This window comes from Mytilus edulis, chromosome 9 (assembly GCF_963676685.1).
Source record: "Mytilus edulis chromosome 9, xbMytEdul2.2, whole genome shotgun sequence".
Taxonomy (NCBI): domain Eukaryota; kingdom Metazoa; phylum Mollusca; class Bivalvia; order Mytilida; family Mytilidae; genus Mytilus; species Mytilus edulis.
The window spans coordinates 9,333,314-9,355,442 of NC_092352.1; the positions used below are offsets into that span (position 1 = coordinate 9,333,314).

The following is a 22,129-nucleotide window of genomic DNA, read 5'->3' on the forward strand; positions in this document are numbered from 1 at the left end:
AATAACCAAATCTACTATAAATATAAGATCTAGAAGATGTGGTGTGAATGCAAATGAAACAAATCTCCACACAGAAGACCAAATGACGTAGAAGTTATGTGTCACTGTACAAACTTAAACAATGAGCAAATGAGAAAAACCAAAACATCTAAATATTCAATATATACAAATGACATTCTAACAGTTGTGAGCACAATCTTAAAAAGTTCTCCTCGTAAGCTTTACAGTTGTTAACATAAGTTTCAAAGTTGGATGTGCACTGATTGACCTTTAAATCTTTACATATTTATTGCATTTGTGCTCTGAACTAACTTTCAGTAACTGCCAGTATGCTTAGATCTATGGTAATAAGGTGTCATTAGTCTCATTGTTATTGTTTTTGGGTAAATACTAAAATGTTGAGTAAATCAATTTCCAAATTAAATGACTTTTATTGTTTCTTCTTATGCTATGTTATTAATCACTGTCCTCAGTAAGGGAGAAGGTTTTGAGCACTCATACACTTTTTAATCCTGTAGTTAAACTAAAATATTTAAATAACAATAACAAGAGTGCTCACACTGAAATGTCTCATGTGCTTCACCAACAATTGATTTTATGTTGAAAATCTTAAAGATTAAAGTTTTCTAAATAGGTTACAGAAGAAACTTAAGAGCATACGATATAGTTTAGATCCCATATTGAAATTTTGCTGACAATTTGCATATCGGCTATTTTTTGCCTGATTTAATCAAATACCTGTAAGAAAAAATATACCTTCATGTGCTACTTTTTGAGTAAAATTAGGTTGAGTTTTTATATATTTGCTCAAAATTCGGATTTGTGGATGTTTTTTTCCATTCAACAGAAGTACATAACTTTTTTGTTTTATAAGATAAACACAAGCTGTTTTTTTGTTAAATTATTTGTAAATTCTGTTTTATATAAATGTCCTTTAAATTTGTGCAATTTTTTTTTTCAAATAACTCGTATTTATCAAATGTTCAGGAATGTAAAAAAAAACATAATTTTTTGCTGTATATTTATTTATCAAATCTAATATTTATGTTTTCATGAAAGTTGGCAAACATAATCTTCTAATGTAATCAATCCAATTGACATTTTAAAAAAGAGGGGTCCATGAACTTAGTTACATAAGTTTGAATGATAAAAATCAGTCAAAAACTGAATCTTTTCCTGATAAGTCATAGTTTGACGTTGCAAAAAAAAAATATGTTAGCAACCTCATTACCTCCCCTATAACTGTTTCATATGTTCATATGTCCTTAACATTTTAAAAGATCTATTACAATGAGGTCAAGGTCAGGGAAATCTTGTCGGACAGAAATATACAATATACAATTTTTTTAAACACCAAATATAGCTGACATATTGCATATGCTGATTGATTCATCTGGAAAACACAAATGCTTAATATTGATCAATGAACCCTGAAAATGAGGTCAAGGTCATATTATGTTTATCAGACATACATGTGTACTTGCTATCTCATTCACCAAATAAAGATGACCTATTGTACTTTGAAAACAAACATAAACACAAAACTTAACATTAACTAATGAACCCTGAAAATGAGGTCAAGGTCAGATGATATCTGCCTGGCAGACATGTACACCTTACATTCATTCCATAAACCAAATACAGTTAACCTATTGCTCATAGTACCTATAGAAATTGACCAAAACACAAAAACTTCACATTGACCAATGAACCATGAAAATATGGTCAAGGTCAGATGAAACTGACAAGAATGACATGTACCCATTACAATCTTTCCATACACCTAATACAGTTGACCTACTGCTTATAGTATTTGAGAAACAGACCTAATAAAGTATTACTTTAACCTTGGTCACTGATCCACGAAATGAGGTCCATGGGAAGTGAACTCTGTCTGATGGACATTAATAGGTTGCAAGGAACCCATATACCATATATAGTTATCCTGGTACTCTATAAGTGAGAAATTCACATCACAAAAGAATGAGTCATTGAACTATGAAAATGAGTTCAAGGACAATGGACATATGATTGATGGAAATTTGGTAACATAACTGAATTCGTTGCATACAAGATATGAAGCATCCAGATCATCTACTTTCTGCAATATTTTGCTAAATACAAATTGATTACGTGGCCGCTGCTGGATAATAATATCTATGTCTAACATAATGTAACTTTCGTCACAGATGAGACAAAAATCAAAAACTTTTGTTTTATATTTTTATTATTCATGATACATTACACAGAATGAAATTACAACAAATTTCACCCTTCAATACATTAAAAGTGTTCATAAACATTATTATTTGTTCAAAGTAAAAAACTAAGCAGAAAACCTGCTTTACAGAAATTAATGTTTTCAAATCAATATAAGTTATTGTTTTATCTTTTTTATGTTTGCTTAATCTTAGCTTTCAAAGTTTGAAAATATGATAATTCACTTTAAAATAACTGTTTTATGACTAGTTTTGTGATGATATTTGAAAAATTAAATATTGGGCATACAAAATTGAAAATATATTTTAACAACTGCCATTTTGAGATAAGTTTTAAAGACAAATGTACATGGAATATTTTAATTTTGAAATAGAAAGAAGACATATAAGATTATCATTCACTTTCCTTTCAGTCAAAATGTAACAAGTGAAGGAAAAAGACATTGACTGTATGTAAATGAACATATATAAAACTATATACAATAACCATCCATTAACAACAATAGAATATCTATAACAAATAAATTATCATCCAGACTTATACTTCAACACCTCTTGCTTAAAACTCTTAAAGTCAAAAGGATCGATAGGCTACACTTTCACAGTCTGTATTCGTACTGAAAATCAAAATCAAGTGAGCTTTTGCCCTTTTACTGTACGTGAGGTTTCCGTCAAAACAGAAAAGTCCTCTACAAATATATGTCTGATACCATCACAGCACAAAAGAATTGACTATAAATGCAATACATATTGATATCACAAATTTCTCTATCTATGATTGATAACTAGGTTGTAGAGATTTAGAAAAACAAGGAGAGGACTGCACAAGTTATACTGTATAAATACACTAACAATATGGTGAATTAACAACATGAAGTAAATAATGAACTGAAGTGTTATTGTGTCTGATGTCAATTTAAATATTCAGGGGTTTATAAATTTTGGATTTAACCAAAAAAAAATTGGCTTAGCCATTCATCAATTATAAATCTGATTGAATATAGCAATTCACAGAAAAATAAGGAAACACAAGAATTTATGGACTTCTGATCCGCCACCACCTATAATACTTCAGTAATTTTTTATGAATTAAATGAACAAACAACTATAACTTCTCTTATCTGTACATCATACTGTGGGTTCATTTATTTTCGTGGGTACCAATTTTCATGGTTTCAGTAAAACTTGCATACCGGTATATATATTCGTGATATCTAATTTTGTGGTTTGGGCCAAGTCTGCATACATTCCTTCAGAAAATTGGCAATTCATAGAATATTTCCCCTGTGTCCACCAAATCCATGAAAAATTGGTAACAATTGAATATAAATGAATCCACAGTATTCATTTTCATGAAATTACTAATTCATTTTGAAACCTTGAAAGTTTAATGGTTCAATTTTGTTTGTTTTGTTCCATTTTTGAAGAAAATTAACCTTATACATTGCGTGGCATGTTTACAGGAGAATGTTGAAGTTAATGTTAGTTATATTTCTTGGTGGCATCATCATAAGAAGGCGGACATGATGGAGGTGTTACCATGTGTACATTGTGTGGTGCATTAGGATTATAATAAGCACTGGCAGCAGCCTCTCTTGCTTTCTCATCTGTAAATATAAGGGGAAAATATGTTAAATGCTAAATGCATATAAGTATGTGTTATAAATCGTAAAGCTAGAATTCTATGAGCATAGCTTACAATTTTAGGCCTTTTATTACTCTCCCTATTCCAGATGAACATGACTCACAGGGGAGATAATAACATCTGTCCTTTACTTTAAAATATTACAAAATATGTTTCAATCAGTTTCAAGTAAAGGTGAAAAAAAGGTTTTCTGTGTCCCTATAATCTTTAATCTAATTTTCAAAAAACATTTACATAAATTCATTGAAATAATAAGATTGATCAATTGTTGGTATTAACACCGCTTTCAGCACACTTTGCTTTATCATGGTGGTCAGTTTTTATTGGTAAAAGCCAAGTTCACAAAGAGAACCGCGAACTTTTGGCTGGAAAACCTTTATTCTGAGTCAACTAAGCTAGGAGTCAAGCATACCTGTACAAGCCATGTTGGAACTTACAACTTTAGTATTGACAGGCTACTTATAATTAGAGTATAAACATCAAATCCACTTCACAAAGGTCAATTTTTACATTGACCATTATAATAAAAGAACATTATAGCAGATCATGTTTCTCATAATTAAAACAGAATTAGAACTATTGCATTTTGTTAATTATATATACCTGAACCGTATCCATTGGCTTGGTATGGTTGAGGTGGTGGTGCACTTGTGTCAACTCCTGGATAGGGTGGGGGAGCCTCAGTCATATACACATACTCCGCTAAAATAAAATATCATTTTTCACTATTGTAATTTGAATGAAATTGATATTTATCCCATGTCACATTATTCATTTATAAAGTTGGAGCTATATTTTAAATTAAATTTGCTTGTATCATAGAAAATAATTTGCTAACTCTTTGTCTTTAACAAAACATTTAAGGAATGACTGTAATATTTTTTCTGTCTATGAAGAAATAACAGTGGTGCAAACTGAATAACGCGAGTAGCGGGTTATTTAACAGTGTGCACCACATTTTTTATGTTATTTCGAATAGACAGAAAAAATATTAGTCATTTCTTATAATTTAATTCTAAATTCCATTTTAAACAGAAGAGAAAACCATGAAAAAACGTTGATGACGTCACGGTCACATGACTAAATTATGTCTATGGGATGATAACAAAATAACGTCAGCCAATAAGAAGATGCGTTACATTCTAAATTAAATTATTTAGTTTTATCAATATAACGAATGATTGTAGTAACAGAACTCCAAAAACAATCTATTGTATGCCATTGATCATCAAAGTATCAGATCGTAATAAGAATCTATGATGACTTATTGAAAGTAATTAGGTCATGAAGCAGGAGGAAAAAATTAAGACAGCATAATATCTACTTCATTTTGAGCTATAGAAAATAGATGGTACAGCATTCAATAGAGTTCTGCTTTCTGTTATGGTGAAGAGAGAGCTCTAGAATACCAATACTTACGTGGTGGAGCTGTTGGGAATGTCTGGTAGGGCACCCAATCATAATATCCGTTCTGTGGGGGTGAATATGATGGGGGTGGGGCTTGGTAAAAATTGCCCTGGGGTGGTATATATGGTGGAGGTTGTTGTACTCTATTCCTTGATGCTGAAAAGAAATTGTTACATATTATAGTTATAAACTAAGAAGATGTGGTATGACTACCAATGAGACAACTGTCCATTAGAGATCTAATGATATTCATAGATATACTGTGGATTCGTTATTATTCGTTGATACCAATTTTTGTAGATTTCATGGGTACAAGGGAATCACGGATTTAAAATGAAATACTAATTTTCTTAATGAACATATGTGGACTTTGGCAAAACCAGGAAATCAAATGAATCAACAGTAAGCAGCTTGTTGGTTTCTCATAATTATTTAATGAATAGAAAGTATTTCTGTTCTTTGTTTTTTTTTTCAAATTCAAATCTTTTATAAACAACAGATCATCACACATTTATCTCCCTTTGACAATCAGAACTGTCCTGTCCTACACTTGGAACAATTGATCGCAGGCTTCACACAGCTTTCCCTAACTCAGCAGCATTATACCTATTCATACAGAAATGTCCTGTCCTGCACTTTTAACTAATGCTCCCAGCATCCACACAGCTTGTCTACCTCAGCATCATTTCATGCATTTATCTCTCTTTGACAAACAGAACTACACAGTTTGTACTCTATACAGGTTGTCCCAAATCTTAGACATGAAAAAAGGTACCACCCTTTTTATCTTACCTAATTGTCCAGCTTTCAACATAGCTTGTCCAAATTCTATTGCACCTCCATTGTTGAACCACAACTTGATCTTTGCTTGACCTTCCCAATTACCTATAGAGATTTAAAAAATGTTATATTGTTGTTGTTTTTCAATTTCAAGCAAGTATGGTTATATTCAATTTGATTTATGGTTTATAGAAATAGAAACTGACACATACAAAAGATAAAACTTGACTTTGTGACATGTTATTATCAAATTTTGAAAGTGTCTGACACAATCCTACAAATGACAAAGAAATTGTAATTTAATCAATTACATTGAAAGTAATCAGACCCATATCTGCTTCTGGGATCAAAACAATATCTCTTAGAAACTTTAAATTAGTGTTTCTGTTTAACAAGAAAAGGTTACCTTATATATGTAGGACTCAAATCTATGGTGGGTTCCAAATCTATAACAGATTCCTAATCTATGGTAAATGTGACGTCATGCCATGCCAAATCTATGGCAGATTTTTAACAATCCTAATCTATGGTAGGTTTTGTAATTTTCTAATCTATGGCGGATTTTTTTTGTTTTCAAATATATGGCAAATTTTGTGCAAATAGGAAAACAATACAATACATATACAACCAATGACTGGTCTTAAACAAGTGGAAATATACGACGACGGGAGCATGTCTATAAACATTTGTGAATAAACATTCCATAATGGTCAACTAAAAAATTTTGTAAATGATGAATTCATATAAATTACTACCAGACTTAGAGATTGAAATGATGCGCCCCGTAAAAAATAAACATGTTTTAATCTGTGCATGGTACCTGTTTAACCCATTCATTAAACTAAACTAGTAAGTCCCGTAACAAACAAGAAGGTAGGTTTTATATATATAAAAAAAGGATAGATGAAAATGAACAGTTTGAACTTTCACATAATATCATGTCATTGTTAATACATTTTTATTTTTCTAAAATTTCCGGTCCTGAAAACAGCGGTGTCCCTATTCATTGTGGGCTTTGGCTGGTGCAGCACATTTTGACCCTCTTTATAATAAAAGGTCTCAACTTCCTTTAAACCACCAGCAAATTGTTGAAGAGGGAAATACATTCTTATGGAATGGTGTTCAAATCTAAGCGGCGGCGATGATGTAATATGGCAATTTTCAATTGTGACGCTATGAAAAAGATCTGCCATAGATTTGGAGAAAACAAAAAATTGCCATAGATTTGATTTGTTTGACATTTGTAACGTCACACTTGCCATAGATTAGGAATCTGCCATAGATTTGGAACCTGCCACAGATTTGAGTCCTACATATATATATATACAAGTCCTTTCATACTTGCAATACATTAATGAATTATTTGAAAAACCCATTTAACCTTTGAACTGTACATCACATTGATACCTACCTCCCTGTTCTGCATTAACTTTGCCTTTTATATAATTGGCTCCAAATATAGGTTGTTCTAGCTCCACCTCCCTCATACACATAAATGGTATACTGAAGGATTTCAACATGTCTAATGAACTGTTGTTGTTAAATATCACCTAAAATCATAAAGAAACAAACCTAAAACAAAAGCATCTATAAATGGCCTGTACGATTTTGAATATTTACCAATATAATAATACCGTAAAAGAATAACAGGAAATACCAATAGTATTAGCCTGTACAACAGAGTGAACAGACCACACAAATCACCAGGAAATAACAATAGTATTAGCCTGTACAACAGAGTGAACAGACCACACAAATCACCAGGAAATACCAATAGTATTAGCCTGTACAACAGAGTGAACAGATCACACAAATCACCAGGAAATACCAATAGTATTAGTCTGTACACCAGAGTGAACAGATCACATAAATCACCAGGAAATACCAATAGTATTAGCCTGTACAACAGAGTGAACAGATCACACAAATCACCAGGAAATACCAATAGTATTAGCCTGTACACCAGAGTGAACAGATCACACAAATCACCAGGAAATAACAATAGTATTAGCCTGTACAACAGAGTGAACAGACCACACAAATCACCAGGAAATACCAATAGTAATAGCCTGTACAACAGAGTGAACAGACCACACAAATCACCAGGAAATAACAATAGTATTAGCCTGTACAACAGAGTGAACAGACCACACAAATCACCAGGAAATACCAATAGTATTAGCCTGTACAACAGAGTGAACAGATCACACAAATCACCAGGAAATACCAATAGTATTAGTCTGTACAACAGAGTGAACAGACCACACAAATCACCAGGAAATAACAATAGTATTACCCTGTACAACAGAGTGAACAGACCACACAAATCCCCAGGAAATACCAATAGTATTAGCCTGTACAACAGAGTGAACAGATCACACAAATCACCAGGAAATACCAATAGTATTAGTCTGTATACGTACACCAGAGTGAACAGATCACACAAATCACCAGGAAATAACAATAGTATTAGCCTGTACACCAGAGTGAACAGATCACACAAATCACCAGGAAATACCAATAGTATTAGCCTGTACACCAGAGTGAACAGATCACACAAATCACCAGGAAATAACAATAGTAATAGCCTGTACAACAGAGTGAACAGACCACACAAATCACCAGGAAATACCAATAGTATTAGCAAGTACAACAGAGTGAACAGATCACACAAATCACCAGGAAATACCAATAGTATTAGCAAGTACAACAGAGTGAACAGATCACACAAATCACCAGGAAATACCAATAGTATTAGCCTGTACACCAGAGTGAACAGATCACACAAATCACCAGGAAATACCAATAGTATTAGCCTGTACACCAGAGTGAACAGATCACACAAATCACCAGGAAATACCAATAGTATTAGCCTGTACAAAAGAGTGAACAGATCACACAAATCACCAGGAAATACCAATAGTATTAGCCTGTACACCAGAGTGAACAGATCACACAAATCACCAGGAAATACCAATAGTATTAGCCTTTACACCAGAGTGAACAGATCACACAAATCACCAGGAAATACCAATAGTAATAGCCTGTACACCAGAGTGAACAGACCACACAAATCACCAGGAAATACCAATAGTATTAGCCTGTACAACAGAGTGAACAGATCACACAAATCACCAGGAAAAAACAATAGTAATAGCCTGTACAACAGAGTGAACAGACCACACAAATCACCAGGAAATAACAATAGTAATAGCCTGTACAACAGAGTGAACAGACCACACAAATCACCAGGAAATAACAATAGTATTAGCCTGTACAACAGAGTGAACAGATCACACAAATCACCAGGAAATACCAATAGTATTAGCCTGAACAACAGAGTGAACAGACCACACAAATCACCAGGAAATACCAATAGTATAAGCCTGTACAACAGAGTGAACAGATCACACAAATCACCAGGAAATACCAATAGTATTAGCCTGTACAACAGAGTGAACAGACCACACAAATCACCAGGAAATACCAATAGTATTAGCCTGTACACCAGAGTGAACAGATCACACAAATCACCAGGAAATAACAATAGTATTAGCCTGTACAACAGAGTGAACAGACCACACAAATCACCAGGAAATACCAATAGTATTAGCCTGTACACCAGAGTGAACAGATCACACAAATCACCAGGAAATAACAATAGTATTAGCCTGTACACCAGAGTGAACAGATCACACAAATCACCAGGAAATACCAATAGTAATAGCCTGTACAACAGAGTGAACAGACCACACAAATCACAAGGAAATACCAATAGTATTAGCCTGTACAACAGAGTGAACAGATCACACAAATCACCAGGAAATAACAATAGTAATAGCCTGTACAACAGAGTGAACAGACCACACAAATCACCAGGAAATAACAATAGTAATAGCCTGTACACCAGAGTGAACAGACCACACAAATCACCAGGAAATAACAATAGTATTAGCCTGTACAACAGAGTGAACAGATCACACAAATCACCAGGAAATACCAATAGTATTAGCCTGTACACCAGAGTGAACAGATCACACAAATCACCAGGAAATACCAATAGTATTAGCCTGTACACCAGAGTGAACAGATCACACAAATCACCAGGAAATACCAATAGTAATAGCCTGTACACCAGAGTGAACAGACCACACAAATCACCAGGAAATACCAATAGTATTAGCCTGTACAACAGAGTGAACAGATCACACAAATCACCAGGAAATACCAATAGTATTAGCCTGTACAACAGAGTGAACAGATCACACAAATCACCAGGAAATACCAATAGTATTAGCCTGTACACCAGAGTGAACAGATCACACAAATCACCAGAAAATAACAATAGTATTAGCCTGTACACCAGAGTGAACAGATCACACAAATCACCAGGAAATACCAATAGTATTAGCCTGTACAACAGAGTGAACAGACCACACAAATCACCAGGAAATACCAATAGTATTAGCCTGTACACCAGAGTGAACAGATCACACAAATCACCAGGAAATACCAATAGTATTAGCCTGTACAACAGAGTGAACAGACCACACAAATCACCAGGAAATACCAATAGTATTAGCCTGTACAACAGAGTGAACAGACCACACAAATCACCAGGAAATACCAATAGTATTAGCCTGTACAAAAGAGTGAACAGATCACACAAATCACCAGGAAATACCAATAGTATTAGCCTGTACACCAGAGTGAACAGATCACACAAATCACCAGGAAATACCAATAGTATTAGCCTGTACACCAGAGTGAACAGATCACACAAATCACCAGGAAATACCAATAGTAATAGCCTGTACAACAGAGTGAACAGACCACACAAATCACAAGGAAATACCAATAGTATTAGCCTGTACAACAGAGTGAACAGATCACACAAATCACCAGGAAATAACAATAGTAATAGCCTGTACAACAGAGTGAACAGACCACACAAATCACCAGGAAATAACAATAGTAATAGCCTGTACAACAGAGTGAACAGACCACACAAATCACCAGGAAATAACAATAGTATTAGCCTGTACAACAGAGTGAACAGATCACACAAATCACCAGGAAATACCAATAGTATTAGCCTGTACACCAGAGTGAACAGATCACACAAATCACCAGGAAATACCAATAGTATTAGCCTGTACATAAGAGTGAACAGATCACACAAATCACCAGGAAATACCAATAGTAATAGCATGTACACCAGAGTGAACAGACCACACAAATCACCAGGAAATACCAATAGTATTAGCCTGTACAACAGAGTGAACAGATCACACAAATCACCAGGAAATACCAATAGTATTAGCCTGTACAACAGAGTGAACAGATCACACAAATCACCAGGAAATACCAATAGTATTAGCCTGTACACCAGAGTGAACAGATCACACAAATCACCAGAAAATAACAATAGTATTAGCCTGTACACCAGAGTGAACAGATCACACAAATCACCAGGAAATACCAATAGTATTAGCCTGTACACCAGAGTGAACAGACCACACAAATCACCAGGAAATACCAATAGTATTAGCCTGTACACCAGAGTGAACAGACCACACAAATCACCAGGAAATACCAATAGTATTAGCCTGTACACCAGAGTGAACAGATCACACAAATCACCAGGAAATACCAATAGTATTAGCCAATACAACAGAGTGAACAGATCACACAAATCACCAGGAAATAACAATAGTATTAGCCTGTACACCAGAGTGAACAGACCACACAAATCACCAGGAAATACCAATAGTATTAGCCAATACAACAGAGTGAACAGACCACACAAATCACCAGGAAATACCAATAGTATTAGCCTGTACAACAGAGTGAACAGATCACACAAATCACCAGGAAATAACAATAGTAATAGCCTTTACACCAGAGTGAACAGACCACACAAATCACCAATACCAATAGTATTAGCCTGTACAACAGAGTGAACAGATCACACAAATCACCAGGAAATACCAATAGTATTAGCCAATACAACAGAGTGAACAGATCACACAAATCACCAGGAAATAACAATAGTATTAGCCTGTACACCAGAGTGAACAGACCACACAAATCACCAGGAAATACCAATAGTATTAGCCAATACAACAGAGTGAACAGACCACACAAATCACCAGGAAATACCAATAGTATTAGCCTGTACAACAGAGTGAACAGACCACACAAATCACCAGGAAATACCAATAGTATTAGCCAATACAACAGAGTGAACAGATCACACAAATCACCAGGAAATACCAATAGTATTAGCCTGTACAACAGAGTGAACAGACCACACAAATCACCAGGAAATACCAATAGTATTAGCCAATACAACAGAGTGAACAGACCACACAAATCACCAGGAAATACCAATAGTATTAGCCTGTACAACAGAGTGAACAGACCACACAAATCCCCAGAAAATAACAATAGTATTAGCCTGTACACCAGAGTGAACAGATCACACAAATCACCAGAAAATAACAATAGTATTAGCCTGTACACCAGAGTGAACAGATCACACAAATCACCAGGAAATACCAATAGTATTAGCCTGTACACCAGAGTGAACAGACCACACAAATCACCAGGAAATACCAATAGTATTAGCCTGTACACCAGAGTGAACAGATCACACAAATCATCAGGAAATACCAATAGTATTAGCCTGTACACCAGAGTGAAAAGATCACACAAATCACCAGGAAATACCAATAGTATTAGCCTGTACACCAGAGTGAACAGATCACACAAATCACCAGGAAATACCAATAGTATTAGCCTGTACAACAGAGTGAACAGACCACACAAATCACCAGGAAATACCAATAGTATTAGCCTGTACAACAGAGTGAACAGACCACACAAATCACCAATACCAATAGTATTAGCCTGTACAACAGAGTGAACAGACCACACAAATCACCAGGAAATACCAATAGTATTAGCCTGTACAACAGAGTGAACAGATCACACAAATCACCAGGAAATAACAATAGTATTAGCCTGTACAACAGAGTGAACAGACCACACAAATCACCAATACCAATAGTATTAGCCTGTACAACAGAGTGAACAGACCACACAAATCACCAATACCAATAGTATTAGCCTGTACAACAGAGTGAACAGATCACACAAATCACCAGGAAATACCAATAGTATTAGCCTGTTCAACAGAGTGAACAAACCACACAAATCACCAGGAAATACCAATAGTATTAGCCTGTACACCAGAGTGAACAGATCACACAAATCACCAGGACATACCAATAGTATTAGCCTGTACAACAGAGTGAACAGACCACACAAATCACCAACACCAAACCAAAAAAATGTATGACAAAAAATAAATAAAATTAAGATAGGCGTACTATATATAAAACCTTATTGTTATCAGTTAATTTAATGTGGAGTTCAAGTCCAGAAGACATGGAAAAGGTAAAATGGACACAAGTGGTATTATCAAGATCAAGACTCTACAAGTTCTGCTGAGAAACTCCTTACCATCAATGTTACATGTATACTTTTGGAAATTGCATTATTGAAGATCAGACAATGGCTTTATATAGTGTTTATTTGGATTACTGAAGAGAAAAAGAATAAAATCCTTTTTTGATGGGTGATAATGATAGTACATGTACACCATACCACTTTTAAAATGACTCGTCAGTCTTATTTCAAATGTTATACTTACTCTGTGAGTGGTTAAATAAACTGTTCCTTTTTTGTTGCCTTTAAAATGTGGTAGTTTGACCCCATCAAATCCCATCTCCACTCCATCACAATATAGTAAAATCCTGCAATGTATATAATAAAATATTTCTAAATCAGAAGTTTTTTATGTAAAATTATTGGTAAAATTGCTTGTCTCATTTTTGTTTTGTATTTTAGTAACAATCCTATTGTTTGGATTTTATACTAATAAAGTTCTTATTGTTATTCTCATTCTTTAATCTTATTTTCATCCTTTAAGTATTCTGTGCTTGTTTCGCTAGGTTTAGATATCTGTTAGAAGGTTTAACATGTTTAAGGACATATGATAAATGCATTTTAATAACCATGATAACTTATGGTATGTCGTCCAGAATCTGCATGATCTGTCTGAAAATATGGGCATTTCAGGTCTCTGGTTTATGACATATGCATTTAATTAATTACCAAATGTAAATGTGACTGATCACTAAGTTGAGTAACAAAACGGACACCTTTAGTGGAGCAGGAACTGTTGATCATTCAAAGATCTTGAGTTCACCCCTGGTTTTTAATGGAATTTAATGGAACAGACAAACAGTAGAGATATCTGATCTCCTGGTAAAAGTCTGGACTACTTCGACAATTCTGAAGCCACCAAAATTAATCATTAATTTTTAGTTTAAACTTTGCTATGGTTACCAGAGATTTGTTTTGGAGGTTGAAATCACCCTCTCATGTATTTAAATTTCCAGCGCACCAAGTCAGGATCGAACCTGGGCCTTCAGCACTGTAGCCATTGGTCTTAAGCACTAAACCACCAACCCACATTGTGAATATACAATACCAATACACTCTACATGGACACATACTCGAACCAGTAGATAGTGCCAAGTACTTGGGAGTTTCAATATCAAACAATTTCTATGGAACAAACATATCAATAGTGTTACAGCAAAGGGTAACCAAACACTTGGGTTTGTTAAACGAAACCTAAAAGAATGTACAAGGAAAGTAAAGGCTGCTGGCTATACAACACTCATGCGACCTGTCATAGAGTATGCTTCTACTATATTGGACCCAACCAACCAAGCAAGCATCAACACACTAGAACTCATACAGAAAGAGAGCTGCTAGATTTGTCTGTAATGACTACACATCACGCCCACCAGGGTGTGTCACTACAATGTTAGAGGACCTAAAATGGGACACGTTACAGACAAGACGCCGTGACAACAGGCTATGCATGCTCTATCATATCCAGAATGAGCTGATAGACTTCAACCAGAGTACTTACCTCAAAGGTGGCCACAGTAGAACTCGTGGACACAAGTTTTACCAACAGAGTCACCAGTGATGTCTACAGGAACTCCTTCTTTCCAAAAACAATCATGGAATCGAATACATTACCCGTCAGGGTTGCTGAAGCGGTATCAGTTAAAGATATCCGCTCAGGGCTACAGACAACACATTAATACCAGACTGAACGATTGTACATAATTTTAACCGTAAAAACCTGATTTTATTGTAAATATACTGTATATAGGCTAGCCTTAGGGGACTAGATATGTAATGTCACAACGGGTAGTCCCGCAGATGAAGAAGAAGAAGAAATGTGGGTTTTTTTATTTGACTTATGATTATGATTGCCCCTTTATCTTTGGTATATAATATAGAATACAATATTCAATAAACTGTTTTCTGAATTTCATAAAAAAAATATGATTGCAATTCTATTCTTGTTTACTGTAAGTCAATATACCGTTCGCCAGCATATATCAAAACGCCTCCATGGGCATGTGCTGTGTTCAATGACATTATTTCTTTTCAAATAATGTTATATTGCGTTCTACGCTGTTTTCACCAAGAAGTAATGAGTAAATAAGAATCACTTGTCAGTTGACGTAATATAAAAATCTCTTGACTGTACGGGTTAAAAAAATATAAAATCTAGAAAACTCCGAACAGATTAATCTTTTGGTCTTTAAAACGTTTTACATAAGCCTTATATTAGACTAAGTTTCAAGCATATTTTCAATCTCGCCGTATTCATTTCCCATTTCCGGGAAAATGTAAACAGAAGAATCATGACTTATAAAACCAAGTAGGCTAATAAAAAAACACACAAACAAAAAAATAAATATTATAAAGGTGCATTATTTTTTTTTAATAAACAATGAAAAGTAAATAAAACAGTTGTCTCTTCTTTCACTGTCCTTTAATACATTTAAAAAATTAGTGATTACCAAAAATTATGGTGTATGAGCTGACAGATAAATAATTTTATTAAAATCATTTATACAAAAGTGTTAATTTCTTCCAGCTTGTTCAATTTTTTTTATTTATTTAACAACTTTGTTGTAATTTTCAATTTGTAATTTGATGTTCAGTGACTTTAATAGGTGCATTAATTCATCTTGTCTGCCAATTTAATATTATGCATACAATAACAAAAGAGTTATTATTATGTTCCACAGTAATATGAATCAAGGTCCGTTTGCCCTGATTCATGTTCGCCCTAGTACCTATTTGCCCTGATACCTATATTCGCCAAGGGTCCATTCACCCTGATTATTATTTTTTTCTAATTGTTGTCTAGTCGCATTATTTTAAGTATTTGAACAAATTATGTTAAAGTTTGTTGAAAAATTGACAGAATATTTATATTGCCGCAATCAATTTATCATTTTCCCTTTGATTTGCAGAGTAGAATACTGGAATACAATGTATTTATCTTTATTGATATTTGTTAACAAAATAATTGTAATCAGTCAATCACGAAAGTATGCAGTATAAATAAATGAACTTGTAAATCCGTTTCATAATTTACAGTTCGTACATCATTAGTTTTATTAATTTCAAGCTGAATATTTTATCAAAATAAAACGTTTGTTTTTATTATTAATCCATCAAAAGACAATTTTCACAATAATCAATAATCCGAATTATTTTGTAATTGAACAATTAATGATAAAAAACAAGCCATAAACTTTTAAATATTTCAATGTTTCCATAAATTTCAAGAATATACAAGATATATATTCCATAGAAATACATGTATCTGAATAAGTTTATTCAACTTAAATGCCCTGAATATTGATATTTTTATAGTAGGGCGAACGAACTCAGAGCGAACGGACCTAGGGCGAACACGTTATTAGGGCGAACGGTCCCGATACCCAGTAATATGAGGCAGGCATTACCTGTGAAAGGTGACGAAGTCTATGATTTTTTTTTTTACTTCAAACAAATCTTAATTTCAAAACGGAAATACTGTAACGTTTCTGATTTTGGTTCTATTGTTCGGGATTTAAGTTGTGGCGTTATTTAAGTTATGACGTCATATGCAATGTAAACAAAGAAACGCTTTCATTAGGTAATGTTTTTTCATACCAAGAAATTATTAAAAATGAAATTGATATTGCCTTCCTTCCTATTTTATACTAGACTGATAAATATATATTTTACTCAAAATTTCATGCAAACGAGACCGGAAAAAGGAAGTACATTGTAGATTTCTGTGCAGATGTGGGAATTCAAAACATGACATAAAAAAATGAATGATTTTGAGTTCATTAATACAATGAAAATTTCTGTAAAATTTTCCCGATTTTTTTTTTTTTTTTTTTATTGAATTTTCTACAGTTATTGGGGACTTCGTACCCATAATAAACGTATTTACGCTTTTGGTATTTAGCTGTATTTTGCCTCTGATTGACCTTAAATCTATTAGGGATCACCTTTTTGACATCTATAGCAACAATCATCACTTTTTAATTGTGACGTCAAATGTTTTGAATTATGATGTCAAAGTTTACGGGAACCTGTGTGATTAATGTATTGAATAAGGGACAAATATTTTGGAAAGAGATATAAATAGTATGATACTAAGGGAAATTCAATGCATGTTTCCAAGCAACTGCTCTATTTAAATGATGTTTCCCTGTATTTTCAGACCATTTTAATTTTACCTCCATTATTATGAACATCTGCCCCCTATTCAATATGGCCAAACTAATTGTGAAGGGGCATATTGCTGTGGTTGACAACTGTATTTTGACCTTATATTTATATATTCAAGATAAAAGGCATGACTTTAATAGATGCAATTTTTACAGAATTGAAATAAAGAACATCAGTACATGTAAATAAAGAGATCAAAGGATAAGATGAATTAATGCAAACATGAACAGGGAAAATATACCCTAGTATTCCATTCAATACAAGAGGTTTATTGATTGAATGATTTGCCTTATTGTCTGTTTAATGCTATTTATTTTGGCTACATTTAACATTTTTTTTATATCATGGCAGCCAGAATTCATTGTTGGTGGGAAAATTTGCAATCGTTGTCAGTTAAGATCTATTTAGACCACAAGGCCACCAAGATCTTGAGAGATTGATATTCCAAAAATACTTATTTAAATTCTGCTTGAAAGCTGAACTAACCTTGCAATACACATCACCTATTTGAACTTTAAAACATTACTAAATTAGACAATTGTGGCAATATGAGAAATTATTTAAATCCAAATTGAATGATTTTCAAATTTGATGAGTAACAACTGATTATTCATGTACAAATGTAAATTCATAACACAAAAGAAATGTACAACTCTAAACATAGTCCATCCCACTCATAAAGTACTTATTTCATCAAAACAATAGTTGTCAAACAAATGGTCTTTAGTTGAAACTTGGTACTAGTCTAAAAACAGGTCTTCAATAGAAATAATGAAACATTAAATATGCTAAGTTGTAAAAATTTCAAAAGTTTTATAGACCTGAAAAGGAAAGGAAAGTTACATTTGTATATAACCACTGCTAATAAAATATAATTGGTCACTTTATTTATTTTCCATTTTTAGGTGATGAGTTGAACTGAAAACATTTGAAACACAAAAATGGCAGGAGATGGTTCATTCTCACCAGTGTCTGTGAGACCATCACACAGGCCATACAGAGAACGTTATCTAAACGATGAAGTGGACAAACTTGAAGGTCATGATGGACCTAAATTGGTTCGACAAATGGTAATTGGTTTCTCATGTGCTGCTTTGTTTGGTTTAGTGATGTTAGTAATAGGAGGCGTGTTTATTGGTGATGCTGTCAAATCTGGATACGCCATAACTATCATGTTATGTGTAATGGGCATAGGTAAGATTCTACTGTAAGATATGCCATAACTATCATGTTATGTGTAATGGGCATAGGTAAGATTCTACTGTAAGATATGCTATAACTATCATGTTATGTGTAATGGGCATAGGTAAGATTCTACTGTAAGATATGCTATAACTATCATGTTATGTGTAATGGGCATAGGTAAGATTCTACTGTAAGATATGCCATAACTATCATGTTATGTGTAATGGGCATAGGTAAGATTCTACTGTAAGATACGCCATAACTATTATGTTATGTGTAATGGGCATAGGTAAGATTCTACTGTAAGATACGCCATAACTATCATGTTATGTGTAATGGGCATAGGTAAGATTCTACTGTAAGATATGCCATAACTATCATGTTATGTGTAATGGGCATAGGTAAGATTCTACTGTAAGATATGCCATAACTATCATGTTATGTGTAATGGGCATAGGTAAGATTCTACTGTAAGATATGCCATAACTATCATGTTATGTGTAATGGGCATAGGTAAGATTCTACTGTAAGATATGCCATAACTATCATGTTATGTGTAATGGGCATAGGTAAGATTCTACTGTAAGATATGCCATAACTATCATGTTATGTGTAATGGGCATAGGTAAGATTCTACTGTAAGATACGCCATAACTATTATGTTATGTGTAATGGGCATAGGTAAGATTCTACTGTAAGATATGCCATAACTATCATGTTATGTGTAATGGGCATAGGTAAGATTCTACTGTAAGATATGCCATAACTATCATGTTATGTGTAATGGGCATAGGTAAGATTCTACTGTAAGATATGCCATAACTATCATGTTATGTGTAATGGGCATAGGTAAGATTCTACTGTAAGATATGCCATAACTATCATGTTATGTGTAATGGGCATAGGTAAGATTCTACTGTAAGATATGCCATAACTATCATGTTATGTGTAATGGGCATAGGTAAGATTCTACTGTAAGATATGCCATAACTATCATGTTATGTGTAATGGGCATAGGTAAGATTCTACTGTAAGATATGCCATAACTATCATGTTATGTGTAATGGGCATAGGTAAGATTCTACTGCAAAAATGGTGAAGACTTAATTAAGTGTAAGGTTAAGTAAAAAAAAAAACTTAATGTAACTTAATTTAAGAGAGAACAATTGACCAAGAGACCTTGACCAGCGCTTAATTTCAAATGAAATGGTATGGAAACTTGGTATGAATTGAAAATAATAATTAAAAGATGTACATTTTATAGCATTATTTGTACATTGTATGCCACATTTCCTGAATTCACAATGATTAATCTTAATTTTTTTGAATTATTAAATAAATTTCACTAATAGATGGATTCAAAATTGCTGAATTTGCAGTATTTTTTTTATTACCTTTAGGTTTTAGAGAATATTCAAATATTCAAATTTTTAGGACATGACCTTGATATCTGATCTTGACCTACATGTAAGATGCAATATCATTGACTGAGGAGCTTACATCAAAAGGTTTCCCATCTTGACCACTGATGGCTTAGAAGACTTGAGAGAAACATAAAAAAATGCTGCCTTTAGAAATGTTAAATGTTTGTCACAAGTGTTCACACAAATAAAATATACAAATGGTAAACAAACATTCCATTTTCAATCCAAACAGAGCTCTGGAGTAACATTTGTAACCTCATTCTACTTTGTCATTTCAGTATGTGGTCTTATCATACTAGTCACTGCTATAATATTGGGGAAACTATTTATCTCAAGAAAATGGAGAATATCTAGAGGACGGCCAAGACGGCCACCTCAGCAGTGTATGCAGACTTGCTCAGGTAAATATACAGATTGAAATGCAATTATCAATAATTACATCAATTGTTATATTCAATTATCCTCTAAAAACCAAAGGACAGGAATGTATGACCTTCAATGTTTAACTAATTTCTGACCAGTAAATAGATTTTAGCTTAAATGAAATAGGTGTATCTCAAGCAACAAAGTGGCTAAGGGTATAATGTATTGGACCCCTCAGCCCACCGCTATGGTTTTGTTGTTTCCATGCTAGCACCTTTATCTTTAGTCTGATCTTCAATCATGAATAAAGGTGCCCACAGATGAGTTTTTTTATAAAAAAAATCTGAAATAATGGGCCATTTTTATGACTTGTAAAAATAGCCCATATTATTAATTGAAGTCATTTTAGCACCATTAATTGTTTAAGGACATGAAATTATGTAAACAAGGTTTTATTTTTATATACCTTATATTTTCATCTTTTTAGTGATCCACACCCCTTCCAATGATCAGCTGAATACTTGTACACGACCAGATCCACCGCCAGCTTACGAGTCAATTATGATGGCAGAAATAGGAACTGAAGATGGACCAATAATAATGACAGCTCCACCTAATTACCATGATATTTCTGCACCACTACCAAAATATGGAGATTCTATTTGATATTTAAACAACTGGGCATTGTATTTATAGTATTTCCTGTTTTTGTCTCTATACAAAATGTACTATATATTTTATCACTTGCTTTAATGTTGTACCTGAAATAATGACTACTTAATGTTACTGAATCATAAATATTGTTGAACATGTTATGAATGCAAGAAAATTTTTATAAACACAGAATGTCTTGTTGTTTTGAAGCATGTAATGTGAACTTAATTCACATGTTTTCTTAGCTCTTGAAATGTACATAATCTTGATCATAATGATATTTTTCTATAGAAACAAATCTCATGCTGAGTTCACACTTAATTCGAATTTGATTCGCATAAACTAATTTTGAATTAGTTTAATTCGCATTCAAAACTTTTTACGTCCTAAAGTCAATTCTAATTTGAATTGCAATGCACGTCAAATTTGCTTTACTGTCCCAACTACATTTACTTTTAATTCGCATTAACAAAAAAATTATTTCAAATGTGAATCGGATAATTCGAATTAGCCAACTTGAATTAAAAAAGAAGAGTGTTTGAACGCAATTAGCGAATTCGATTTGCATTCGATTCAAATTCACTATTTGAATTCAATTCAAATTAAATGTAGGTGTGAACAAGGCATAAAATCAACAACTGATCACCAGATTGCAATAAAGTATTATAACTTAAACCCTTGTATTTATTGTGTAAAAATGATTTATCTCCATTTTGTTACTAAGTTGGGGGAGAATAATGTAACTTATTTTATTGTTCTACTGTTTTGAAGCGATT

General features: G+C 33.4%; 2 protein-coding genes across 3 annotated transcripts; one reads left to right on the plus strand and one right to left on the minus strand.

The window, feature by feature from the left end:
- Positions 1-2,209: 2,209 nt before the first annotated feature.
- Positions 2,210-15,692, minus strand: LOC139489481 (WW domain-binding protein 2-like). Its single transcript, XM_071275915.1, has 7 exons — positions 15,527-15,692; positions 13,769-13,871; positions 7,463-7,601; positions 6,064-6,156; positions 5,284-5,427; positions 4,468-4,566; positions 2,210-3,826 (listed from the first exon to the last, which is right to left on the minus strand). Exons 1-7 carry the CDS (start codon positions 15,580-15,582, stop codon positions 3,702-3,704), a joined length of 759 nt encoding a protein of 252 aa, XP_071132016.1. The 5' UTR covers positions 15,583-15,692; the 3' UTR covers positions 2,210-3,701.
- A 128-nt stretch (positions 15,693-15,820) lies between these two features.
- On the plus strand, positions 15,821-21,490 carry LOC139489482 (uncharacterized). Of its 2 annotated transcripts, none has more exons than XM_071275916.1 (4): positions 15,821-15,868; positions 18,633-18,921; positions 20,615-20,737; positions 21,187-21,490. In XM_071275916.1, the coding sequence occupies exons 2-4, from the start codon at positions 18,669-18,671 to the stop codon at positions 21,363-21,365; spliced, it is 555 nt and encodes a 184-aa protein (XP_071132017.1). In that variant the 5' UTR covers positions 15,821-15,868; positions 18,633-18,668; the 3' UTR covers positions 21,366-21,490. The 2 variants fall into 2 exon arrangements, with proteins under 2 accessions (XP_071132017.1, XP_071132019.1); XM_071275918.1 differs by having other exon boundaries at positions 15,843-15,915.
- Positions 21,491-22,129: the final 639 nt, after the last annotated feature.

What these genes read in the sequence shown, in the direction of transcription:
- LOC139489481 (XM_071275915.1), bottom strand. Translation starts at nt 15,582, where the DNA reads ATGTCATTGAACACAGCACATGCCCATGGAGGCGTTTTGATATATGCT. An exon ending in GTTGAAAGCTGGACAATTAG is followed by an intron (nt 5,428 to 6,063) that starts GTAAGATAAAAA and finishes ATTTCTTTTCAG; the next exon opens with CATCAAGGAATAGAGTACAA. An exon ending in AGCCAATGGATACGGTTCAG is followed by an intron (nt 3,827 to 4,467) that starts GTATATATAATT and finishes TTATATTTACAG; the next exon opens with ATGAGAAAGCAAGAGAGGCT.
- LOC139489482 (XM_071275916.1), top strand. Translation starts at nt 18,669, where the DNA reads ATGGCAGGAGATGGTTCATTCTCACCAGTGTCTGTGAGACCATCACAC. An exon ending in GTTATGTGTAATGGGCATAG is followed by an intron (nt 18,922 to 20,614) that starts GTAAGATTCTAC and finishes TTGTCATTTCAG; the next exon opens with TATGTGGTCTTATCATACTA. An exon ending in GTGTATGCAGACTTGCTCAG is followed by an intron (nt 20,738 to 21,186) that starts GTAAATATACAG and finishes TCATCTTTTTAG; the next exon opens with TGATCCACACCCCTTCCAAT.